The 11,620-nt window shown below is 49.6% G+C and overlaps 2 protein-coding genes across 2 annotated transcripts; both read right to left on the bottom strand.

Moving 5' to 3' along the window:
* Nucleotides 1-2,110: 2,110 nt before the first annotated feature.
* LOC132131327 (uncharacterized) lies at nt 2,111-5,729 on the bottom strand. The gene is made up of 7 exons (XM_059543350.1): nt 5,441-5,729; nt 5,098-5,229; nt 4,690-4,833; nt 3,316-3,657; nt 2,974-3,285; nt 2,482-2,769; nt 2,111-2,379 (listed from the first exon to the last, which is right to left on the bottom strand). The coding sequence occupies exons 1-7, from the start codon at nt 5,532-5,534 to the stop codon at nt 2,111-2,113; spliced, it is 1,581 nt and encodes a 526-aa protein (XP_059399333.1). The 5' UTR covers nt 5,535-5,729.
* A 2,041-nt stretch (nt 5,730-7,770) lies between these two features.
* On the bottom strand, nt 7,771-10,630 carry LOC132131326 (putative per-hexamer repeat protein 5). Its single transcript, XM_059543349.1, has 4 exons — nt 10,537-10,630; nt 10,212-10,325; nt 9,798-9,929; nt 7,771-8,579 (listed from the first exon to the last, which is right to left on the bottom strand). The coding sequence occupies exons 1-4, from the start codon at nt 10,628-10,630 to the stop codon at nt 7,771-7,773; spliced, it is 1,149 nt and encodes a 382-aa protein (XP_059399332.1).
* Nucleotides 10,631-11,620: the final 990 nt, after the last annotated feature.

Genomic DNA, 11,620 nt, shown 5'->3' with positions numbered 1-11,620 from the left:
TTTAAAAATCCAAGGAGATCAATTCCAACGTTGATCAAGCTCACCTGCCTGTAGCTTTCCAGTAGTCTGGAAGGCCTTAATTAGCTTGTTCAGGTGTGTTTGATTGGGGTTGGATGAACTGAATGCTGCATTCAAGCCATGTCATAATAATTAAGGTAGCCTAATTACGAGAGGATTGTGCGTTTCTATGGCAACACTATCAACCGCGAAATGAATCTGCAGTGGTCAGGTGGTACAGCGGTCATGTTGTGATACCGTACAAGTATTAAAATATATATTAATAAGTTCACGGTGTTAATATTTACTCCGAATTCTCTAAACGGGGACAGATGTTAAAAGCAGCCGTAACTGTTATGAATATGAGAATATGATGTTAGTTCTTTAAATGTAAACTAGTTTCACTCCTTCCAGAGTGCACACATACACACACACACACACACACAAAAACTCTCTCTTAGTCAGATGTGTGTTTTATTGAGTTGTTTATCTTTTCTAAACCTGTGTGAGGCACTGATGTGTTTGTAGCGCCACCTAGCGACCATTAAACACTGACCCGCAGCACAGGACTGATTAACTTGTAATCCATAACCAGATAACTGAAATGAAGAACGAACTGCAATATTTCATAAAACTACTATTCAAACCATTGGATGACTGTTAATTATTTTACTTTTCACATAATTAATGTTTTAGCTATAAAACCGTATTTCAATTGCATGTAATTGGTGTGACTAGCAAAGACCCTAATGTTTCCTAGTATTTATGTTTAAATTATACTGAAAACACTGTTACACTGTTATGAAAATACTTGCAGTTTTGTAAAAGGTCTCATTAGGATTGTTGCACTACACCGTTTTGACCAGTAGGTGGAACCCGCGTGACGCAATTCAAACGGTGGATCTTTTTTTTTTTTTGTTGACTGTCTGCCGCAGGATCATATATTTCTCAGTGCAATTCGCTAACAGGAGTCCATTTTTCATTCCAGTCATAGTTTTGTAGAAGTAAATGTTTAATGATTATATAAAAAAAAATGGCCAAAGCAAGTGAAAACAGGGATGAAGACAGTGCGATCAACATTCGCAAAAACTAAAGTCTTTCATTCCCCCTTTTATTTGACATGTAGACTTTTACTAACAGTCAGTTATTGGATAATTGATATGCAGAAAGAGACAATGGAAACATTAATATATTCTATGCAAAATTCCCCTTTAGACCCGTTTAACACCTCTTCAACACAACATCTACAGCAGGGATAGGCAACTCCGGTCCTGGAGGGCCACTATCCTGCAGAGTTTAGCTCCAACCCTAATTAAACACCTGAACAAGGCAATCAGTGTTTTCGGGATTACTAGATACAGGCAGGTGAGTTTTTATGAGGGCTGAAGCTAAACTCTGCAGGATAGTGGCCCTGCAGGACCGGAGTTGCCTATCCCTGATCTACTGCAAGCCTCTGTGCGCTTCATATTGGACTCTTCAGATGAAAAAGGCATTTAGGTTTCTTCCAGTGTTTGAGCCATCTTGCGGTTTCTGAATGCCATTTTACATACAAATAGCTTGTTATTAGTGTATGGTTTTAAATGAAACCATTAATTTTTACCGTTAGTATATGTGAGACCAGAGTGATTAGAAATTTGAGAATTAAACTTCATAGCATTTAAACCGTTCTGCTCACATACCTGGGTTTCAATTTGAATGAGGATAAACCTCATTATGAAACTAAGCATTACTTCACAAATTACTACGTCCTGCCTTCCGAACAACTGGTGCAACCAAATAGTGTAGATTTAGTTACAAACTAGCTAGTGGTTACTAAAGCCTTGTGGTCTTAATGTTCTAATTTAAGAACTTACGAATGGCTGGTGCAACCCTACCCAGGTCTCAAGGAGAGGAACTTAAAAGCACTGTGAGAAACCGCCAAATAATACCAAAAAAAAAAAAAACAACTCTTCAAATCAAGCAATTCTTTATTTGAGGTGGAGCAGACCGAAAAGCTTTCAAAACAGTTTGAGCAAACAGGGAAACCATGCCATAGGATTGACACCGAATTGAAAAGATCTCCAGTAAGTGTTAAGCAAAAGTCCCATGTCCACTTCAATGACCACATCCCTGACTATTCTCTTGAATTCTTCCCTGACCTCTTCTGCTTCCGACACCTTCCCTGGACTTGTCCTTGTCCTTGTCCCTGGCCTTGACCCTGACTGCTTCCCGAGCCTTGTCCCTGACCCTGTCCTTGTCCCAGACCTTGTCCTTGTCCGCTTCCCTGGCCTTGTCCCTGACCCTGTCCTTGTCCCAGACCTTGTCCTTGTCCGCTTCCCTGGCCTTGTCCCTGACCCTGTCCTTGTCCCAGACCTTGTCCTTGTCCCAGACCGCTTCCCTGGCCTTGTCCCTGACCCTGGCCTTGTCCCTGACCACTTCCCTGGCCTTGTCCCTGACCCTGACCACTTCCCTGGCCTTGCCCCTGACCCTGGCCTTGCCCCTGACCTTGTCCTTGACCGCTTCCCTGGCCTTGTCCCTGACCCTGTCCTTGTCCCAGACCTTGTCCTTGTCCCAGACCGCTTCCCTGGCCTTGTCCCTGACCCTGGCCTTGTCCCTGACCACTTCCCTGGCCTTGTCCCTGACCCTGGCCTTGCCCCTGACCTTGTCCTTGACCGCTTCCCTGGCCTTGTCCCTGACCCTGGCCCTGTCCTTGTCCTTGACCGCTTCCCTGGCCTTGTCCCTGACCCTGACCACTTCCCTGACCCTGTCCCTGTCCCTGGCCGCTTCCCTGGCCTTGTCCCTGACCGCTTCCCTGGCCTTGTCCCTGACCCTGTCCTTGTCCACTTCCCTGGCCTTGTCCCTGACTCTGTCCTTGTCCCAGACCTTGTCCTTGTCCCAGACCGCTTCCCTGGCCTTGTCCCTGACCCTGGCCTTGTCCCTGACCCTGGCCTTGTCCCTGACCCTGTCCCTGACCACTTCCCTGGCCTTGTCCCTGACCCTGGCCTTGTCCCTGACCACTTCCCTGGCCTTGTCCCTGACCCTGGCCTTGTCCCTGACCACTTCCCTGGCCTTGTCCCTGACCCTGGCCTTGTCCCTGACCACTTCCCTGGCCTTGTCCCTGACCCTGGCCTTGTCCCTGACCACTTCCCTGGCCTTGTCCCTGACCCTGGCCTTGTCCCTGACCACTTCCCTGGCCTTGTCCCTGACCCTGGCCTTGCCCCTGACCACTTCCCTGGCCTTGTCCCTGACCCTGGCCTTGCCCCTGACCTTGTCCTTGACCGCTTCCCTGGCCTTGTCCCTGACCCTGTCCTTGTCCCAGACCTTGTCCTTGTCCCTGACCGCTTCCCTGGCCTTGTCCCTGACCCTGGCCTTGTCCCTGACCGCTTCCCTGGCCTTGTCCCTGACCCTGGCCTTGCCCCTGACCTTGTCCTTGACCGCTTCCCTGGCCTTGTCCCTGACCCTGGCCCTGTCCTTGTCCTTGACCGCTTCCCTGGCCTTGTCCCTGACCCTGACCGCTTCCCTGGCCTTGTCCCTGACCGCTTCCCTGGCCTTGTCCCTGACCGCTTCCCTGGCCTTGTCCCTGACCCCTTCCCTGGCCTTGTCCCTGACCCTGTCCTTGACCCTGACCGCTTCCCTGGCCTTGTCCCTGACCCTGTCCTTGACCCTGGCCGCTTCCCTGTCCTTGTCCCTGACCCTGGCCTTGTCCCTGACCGCTTCCCTGGCCTTGTCCCTGAACGCTTACCTGGCCTTGTCCCTGACCCTGGCCTTGCCACTGACCCTGTCCTTGCCACTGACCCTGTCCCTGTCCTTGTCCCTGACCTTGACCACTTCCCTGACCCTGTCCTTGTCCCTGACCCTGGCCTTGTCCTTGACCGCTTCCCTGGCCTTGTCCCTGACCGCTTCCCTGGCCTTGTCCCTGACCCTGACCGCTTCCCTGGCCCTGACCCTGACCGCTTCCCAAGCCCTGTCCTTGTCCCTGACCCTGTCCCTGTCCCTGACCGCTTCCCTGACCCTGTCCCTGTCCCTGGCCTTGTCCCTGACCCTGTCCGCTTCCCTGGCCTTGTCCCTGACCCTGTCCGCTTCCCTGGCCTTGTCCCTGACCCTGTCCGCTTCCCTGGCCTTGTCCCTGACCCTGTCCGCTTCCCTGGCCTTGTCCCTGACCCTGTCCGCTTCCCTGGCCTTGTCCCTGACCCTGTCCGCGTCCCTGGCCTTGTCCCTGGCCTTGTCCCTGGCCTTGTCCCTGGCCGCTTCCCTGGCCTTGTCCCTGACCGCTTCCCTGGCCTTGTCCCTGACCGCTTCCCTGGCCTTGTCCCTGACCCTGACCGCTTCCCTGGCCTTGTCCCTGACCCTGACCGCTTCCCTGGCCTTGTCCCTGACCTTGACCCTGACCGCTTCCCTGGCCTTGTCCCTGACCGCTTCCCTGGCCTTGTCCCTGACCCTGGCCGCTTCCCTGGCCCTGGCCCTGACCTTGTCCCTGACCACTTCCCTGGCCCTGACCTTGTCCCTGACCACTTCCCTGGCCCTGACCTTGTCCCTGACCACTTCCCTGGCCCTGACCTTGTCCCTGACCACTTCCCTGGCCTTGTCCCTGACCCCTTCCCTGGCCTTGTCCCTGACCCTGGCCGCTTCCCTGTCCTTGTCCCTGTCCTTGTCCCTGACCGCTTCCCTGGCCCTGTCCACGAACCGGTCCATGTCCCTGACAGCTCATCTGACCTCTTCCCTGACCACGTGGTTCACTGCATGCAAAGCCACCAGTGGTTGGGCAACACTTCTGTGTGGCAGGACACTGGCCATCATGGAAACAGCTTTCAGCACACAGTGGAATCATCTCTGGTAGGGGACACTGACCCGGCTTCACTGTGTGGACACAGACGGTCAGCTTTAGTTTGTGCACATAGTCAGCCACTTCAATATACAGCACGACACACTCAAAGCATGAACAGCAAGTTAGTATTATTCCTCTTTTGTGAAGTCATCCTGTGCATTAAACTATCCTAAGTGATGAATTCAAAACCTACTTCAGACGAGAACAAGGAAAAATTTCTGCTTAAAACCAACATTGAATTCAATGCATTACGCGTGTTGTTTTAAGACCCTTAGCAGCCATTAACTGAAACTCACTGAAAACAGGCAGCACACAAACAGGCCCACAGTCAAATCGACAGCATTTGTGTCCTCCAGGGCAGTCTTCATCAGAAGAACATCCTCGACGGGCCGGCACAAACGTCAGCGTCGCCGGACAAAAACCATCCACTAGAGGATTCAAGAGGATCATTTTCAGAGGCCAGAGAGAGTGTGGCTTCAGCATTTGTGTATCAGAGGTTTAAATACAGATTCTACATGTCTGTTCAGATCAAGACTTTTAAAGCCTACACATTCCTAAACTGTTAATTACTCTCAAACACTGAGCCACTTGTTTCTGCATTTCTTCAGGTTGTGTAATGAAGTCAACAGATCTTGTCACCTGTGTTACGTCTTTGAATAGCATGAGTGATGCTCAAGTATCCAAACAGATACAACAAAGCAGCAATCAACGAGAAATCCACTCGAGCGGTCATCCTCCCGACCTGTGATCTCACAACAAACTCTGCTGGAAAAGGCCCTGAATTTGTGCGTCAGAAGAAGCACACAAAGCTAAACCAACACGTGTTGCTGCAGTAGCAACCTCTGTGTAAAATGGGTTTTTTAAAAATCCAAGGAGATCAATTCCAACGTTGATCAAGCTCACCTGCCTGTAGCTTTCCAGTAGTCTGGAAGGCCTTAATTAGCTTGTTCAGGTGTGTTTGATTGGGGTTGGATGAACTGAATGCTGCATTCAAGCCATGTCATAATAATTAAGGTAGCCTAATTACGAGAGGATTGTGCGTTTCTATGGCAACACTATCAACCGCGAAATGAATCTGCAGTGGTCAGGTGGTACAGCGGTCATGTTGTGATACCGTACAAGTATTAAAATATATATTAATAAGTTCACGGTGTTAATATTTACTCCGAATTCTCTAAACGGGGACAGATGTTAAAAGCAGCCGTAACTGTTATGAATATGAGAATATGATGTTAGTTCTTTAAATGTAAACTAGTTTCACTCCTTCCAGAGTGCACACATACACACACACACACACACACACACAAAAACTCTCTCTTAGTCAGATGTGTGTTTTATTGAGTTGTTTATCTTTTCTAAACCTGTGTGAGGCACTGATGTGTTTGTAGCGCCACCTAGCGACCATTAAACACTGACCCGCAGCACAGGACTGATTAACTTGTAATCCATAACCAGATAACTGAAATGAAGAACGAACTGCAATATTTCATAAAACTACTATTCAAACCATTGGATGACTGTTAATTATTTTACTGTTCACATAATTAATGTTTAGCTATAAAACCGTATTTCAATTGCATGTAATTGGTGTGACTAGCAAAGACCCTAATGTTTCCTAGTATTTATGTTTAAATTATACTGAAAACACTGTTACACTGTTATGAAAATACTTGCAGTTTTGTAAAAGGTCTCATTAGGATTGTTGCACTACACCGTTTTGACCAGTAGGTGGAACCCGCGTGACGCAATTCAAACGGTGGATCTTTTTTTTTTTTTGTTGACTGTCTGCCGCAGGATCATATATTTCTCAGTGCAATTCGCTAACAGTAGTCCATTTTTCATTCCAGTCATAGTTTTGTAGAAGTAAATGTTTAATGATTATATAAAAAAAAATGGCCAAAGCAAGTGAAAACAGGGATGAAGACAGTGCGATCAACATTCGCAAAAACTAAAGTCTTTCATTCCCCCTTTTATTTGACATGTAGACTTTTACTAACAGTCAGTTATTGGATAATTGATATGCAGAAAGAGACAATGGAAACATTAATATATTCTATGCAAAATTCCCCTTTAGACCCGTTTAACACCTCTTCAACACAACATCTACAGCAGGGATAGGCAACTCCGGTCCTGGAGGGCCACTATCCTGCAGAGTTTAGCTCCAACCCTAATTAAACACCTGAACAAGGCAATCAGTGTTTTCGGGATTACTAGATACAGGCAGGTGAGTTTTTATGAGGGCTGAAGCTAAACTCTGCAGGATAGTGGCCCTGCAGGACCGGAGTTGCCTATCCCTGATCTACTGCAAGCCTCTGTGCGCTTCATGTTGGACTCTTCAGATGAAAAAGGCATTTAGGTTTCTTCCAGTGTTTGAGCCATCTTGCGGTTTCTGAATGCCATTTTACATACAAATAGCTTGTTATTAGTGTATGGTTTTAAATGAAACCATTAATTTTTACCGTTAGTATATGTGAGACCAGAGTGATTAGAAATTTGAGAATTAAACTTCATAGCATTTAAACCGTTCTGCTCACATACCTGGGTTTCAATTTGAATGAGGATAAACCTCATTATGAAACTAAGCATTACTTCACAAATTACTACGTCCTGCCTTCCGAACAACTGGTGCAACCAAATAGTGTAGATTTAGTTACAAACTAGCTAGTGGTTACTAAAGCCTTGTGGTCTTAATGTTCTAATTTAAGAACTTACGAATGGCTGGTGCAACCCTACCCAGGTCTCAAGGAGAGGAACTTAAAAGCACTGTGAGAAACCGCCAAATAATACCAAAAAAAAAAACAACTCTTCAAATCAAGCAATTCTTTATTTGAGGTGGAGCAGACCGAAAAGCTTTCAAAACAGTTTGAGCAAACAGGGAAACCATGCCATAGGATTGACACCGAATTGAAAAGATCTCCAGTAAGTGTTAAGCAAAAGTCCCATGTCCACTTCAATGACCACATCCCTGACTATTCTCTTGAATTCTTCCCTGACCTCTTCTGCTTCCGACACCTTCCCTGGACTTGTCCTTGTCCCTGGCCTTGACCCTGACTGCTTCCCGAGCCTTGTCCCTGACCCTGTCCTTGTCCCAGACCTTGTCCTTGTCCCAGACCGCTTCCCTGGCCTTGTCCCTGACCCTGGCCTTGTCCCTGACCACTTCCCTGGCCTTGTCCCTGACCCTGGCCTTGCCCCTGACCTTGTCCTTGACCGCTTCCCTGGCCTTGTCCCTGACCCTGGCCCTGTCCTTGTCCTTGACCGCTTCCCTGGCCTTGTCCCTGACCCTGACCACTTCCCTGACCCTGTCCCTGGCCGCTTCCCTGGCCTTGTCCCTGACCGCTTCCCTGGCCTTGTCCCTGACCGCTTCCCTGGCCTTGTCCCTGACCCTGTCCTTGTCCGCTTCCCTGGCCTTGTCCCTGACTCTGTCCTTGTCCCTGTCCCAGACCGCTTCCCTGGCCTTGTCCCTGACCCTGGCCTTGTCCCTGACCACTTCCCTGGCCTTGTCCCTGACCCTGGCCTTGTCCCTGACCACTTCCCTGGCCTTGTCCCTGACCCTGGCCTTGTCCCTGACCACTTCCCTGGCCTTGTCCCTGACCCTGGCCTTGTCCCTGACCCTGGCCTTGCCCCTGACCGCTTCCCTGGCCTTGTCCCTGACCCTGTCCTTGTCCCAGACCTTGTCCTTGTCCCTGACCGCTTCCCTGGCCTTGTCCCTGACCCTGGCCTTGTCCCTGACCGCTTCCCTGGCCTTGTCCCTGACCCTGGCCTTGCCCCTGACCTTGTCCTTGACCGCTTCCCTGGCCTTGTCCCTGACCCTGGCCCTGTCCTTGTCCTTGACCGCTTCCCTGGCCTTGTCCCTGACCCTGACCACTTCCCTGACCCTGACCGCTTCCCTGGCCTTGTCCCTGACCGCTTCCCTGGCCTTGTCCCTGACCGCTTCCCTGGCCTTGTCCCTGACCGCTTCCCTGGCCTTGTCCCTGACCGCTTCCCTGGCCTTGTCCCTGACCCTGTCCTTGACCCTGACCGCTTCCCTGGCCTTGTCCCTGACCCTGTCCTTGACCCTGGCCGCTTCCCTGTCCTTGTCCCTGACCCTGGCCTTGTCCCTGACCGCTTCCCTGGCCTTGTCCCTGAACGCTTACCTGGCCTTGTCCCTGACCCTGGCCTTGCCACTGACCCTGTCCCTGACCCTGGCCTTGCCACTGACCCTGTCCCTGTCCTTGTCCCTGACCTTGACCACTTCCCTGACCCTGGCCTTGTCCCTGACCCTGGCCTTGTCCCTGACCGCTTCCCTGGCCCTGACCCTGACCGCTTCCCAAGCCCTGTCCTTGTCCCTGACCCTGTCCTTGTCCCTGACCGCTTCCCTGACCCTGTCCCTGTCCCTGGCCTTGTCCCTGACCCTGTCCGCTTCCCTGGCCTTGTCCCTGACCCTGTCCGCTTCCCTGGCCTTGTCCCTGGCCTTGTCCCTGTCCGCTTCCCTGGCCTTGTCCCTGGCCTTGTCCCTGTCCGCTTCCCTGGCCGCTTCCCTGGCCTTGTCCCTGACCGCTTCCCTGGCCTTGTCCCTGACCGCTTCCCTGGCCTTGTCCCTGACCCTGACCGCTTCCCTGGCCTTGTCCCTGACCTTGACCTTGTCCCTGACCGCTTCCCTGGCCTTGTCCCTGACCTTGACCCTGACCGCTTCCCTGGCCTTGTCCCTGACCCTGGCCGCTTCCCTGGCCCTGGCCCTGACCTTGTCCCTGACCACTTCCCTGGCCCTGGCCCTGACCTTGTCCCTGACCACTTCCCTGGCCCTGACCCTGACCTTGTCCCTGACCACTTCCCTGGCCCTGACCTTGTCCCTGGCCGCTTCCCTGGCCTTGTCCCTGACCCTGGCCGCTTCCCTGGCCTTGTCCCTGACCCTGGCCGCTTCCCTGTCCTTGTCCCTGTCCTTGTCCCTGACCGCTTCCCTGGCCCTGTCCACGAACCGGTCCATGTCCCTGACAGCTCATCTGACCTCTTCCCTGACCACGTGGTTCACTGCATGCAAAGCCACCAGTGGTTGGGCAACACTTCTGTGTGGCAGGACACTGGCCATCATGGAAACAGCTTTCAGCACACAGTGGAATCATCTCTGGTAGGGGACACTGACCCGGCTTCACTGTGTGGACACAGACGGTCAGCTTTAGTTTGTGCACATAGTCAGCCACTTCAATATACAGCACGACACACTCAAAGCATGAACAGCAAGTTAGTATTATTCCTCTTTTGTGAAGTCATCCTGTGCATTAAACTATCCTAAGTGATGAATTCAAAACCTACTTCAGACGAGAACAAGGAAAAATTTCTGCTTAAAACCAACATTGAATTCAATGCATTACGCGTGTTGTTTTAAGACCCTTAGCAGCCATTAACTGAAACTCACTGAAAACAGGCAGCACACAAACAGGCCCACAGTCAAATCGACAGCATTTGTGTCCTCCAGGGCAGTCTTCATCAGAAGAACATCCTCGACGGGCCGGCACAAACGTCAGCGTCGCCGGACAAAAACCATCCACTAGAGGATTCAAGAGGATCATTTTCAGAGGCCAGAGAGAGTGTGGCTTCAGCATTTGTGTATCAGAGGTTTAAATACAGATTCTACATGTCTGTTCAGATCAAGACTTTTAAAGCCTACACATTCCTAAACTGTTAATTACTCTCAAACACTGAGCCACTTGTTTCTGCATTTCTTCAGGTTGTGTAATGAAGTCAACAGATCTTGTCACCTGTGTTACGTCTTTGAATAGCATGAGTGATGCTCAAGTATCCAAACAGATACAACAAAGCAGCAATCAACGAGAAATCCACTCGAGCGGTCATCCTCCCGACCTGTGATCTCACAACAAACTCTGCTGGAAAAGGCCCTGAATTTGTGCGTCAGAAGAAGCACACAAAGCTAAACCAACACGTGTTGCTGCAGTAGCAACCTCTGTGTAAAATGGGTTTTTTAAAAATCCAAGGAGATCAATTCCAACGTTGATCAAGCTCACCTGCCTGTAGCTTTCCAGTAGTCTGGAAGGCCTTAATTAGCTTGTTCAGGTGTGTTTGATTGGGGTTGGATGAACTGAATGCTGCATTCAAGCCATGTCATAATAATTAAGGTAGCCTAATTACGAGAGGATTGTGCGTTTCTATGGCAACACTATCAACCGCGAAATGAATCTGCAGTGGTCAGGTGGTACAGCGGTCATGTTGTGATACCGTACAAGTATTAAAATATATATTAATAAGTTCACGGTGTTAATATTTACTCCGAATTCTCTAAACGGGGACAGATGTTAAAAGCAGCCGTAACTGTTATGAATATGAGAATATGATGTTAGTTCTTTAAATGTAAACTAGTTTCACTCCTTCCAGAGTGCACACATACACACACACACACACACACAAAAACTCTCTCTTAGTCAGATGTGTGTTTTATTGAGTTGTTTATCTTTTCTAAACCTGTGTGAGGCACTGATGTGTTTGTAGCGCCACCTAGCGACCATTAAACACTGACCCGCAGCACAGGACTGATTAACTTGTAATCCATAACCAGATAACTGAAATGAAGAACGAACTGCAATATTTCATAAAACTACTATTCAAACCATTGGATGACTGTTAATTATTTTACTGTTCACATAATTAATGTTTTAGCTATAAAACCGTATTTCAATTGCATGTAATTGGTGTGACTAGCAAAGACCCTAATGTTTCCTAGTATTTATGTTTAAATTATACTGAAAACACTGTTACACTGTTATGAAAATACTTGCAGTTTTGTAAAAGGTCTCATTAGGATTGTTGCACTACACCGTTTTGACCAGT

Source organism: Carassius carassius, chromosome 48 (genome assembly GCF_963082965.1).
Source record: "Carassius carassius chromosome 48, fCarCar2.1, whole genome shotgun sequence".
Lineage (NCBI taxonomy): Eukaryota > Metazoa > Chordata > Actinopteri > Cypriniformes > Cyprinidae > Carassius > Carassius carassius.
The sequence above is the reverse complement of the archived record's forward strand: the minus strand, read 5'-3'. Positions and strand labels throughout refer to the sequence as shown.

Bases quoted from the DNA above. Each gene is read 5' to 3' on its own strand.
- LOC132131327 (XM_059543350.1), bottom strand. From the start codon at position 5,534: ATGACCGCTCGAGTGGATTTCTCGTTGATTGCTGCTTTGTTGTATCTG. The intron at 3,286-3,315 runs GTCAGGGACAAG...GTCTGGGACAAG, and splicing joins GGGACAAGGCCAGGGAAGCG to GACAGGGTCAGGGACAAGGC. The intron at 2,770-2,973 runs GTCAGGGACAAG...GTCAGGGACAAG, and splicing joins TGGTCAGGGACAAGGCCAGG to GCCAGGGAAGCGGCCAGGGA.
- LOC132131326 (XM_059543349.1), bottom strand. From the start codon at position 10,630: ATGACCGCTCGAGTGGATTTCTCGTTGATTGCTGCTTTGTTGTATCTG. The intron at 10,326-10,536 runs GTGACAAGATCT...TGAATCCTCTAG, and splicing joins TATTCAAAGACGTAACACAG to TGGATGGTTTTTGTCCGGCG. The intron at 8,580-9,797 runs GTCAGGGAAGAG...GAAGCGGTCAAG, and splicing joins TGCATGCAGTGAACCACGTG to GACAAGGTCAGGGGCAAGGC.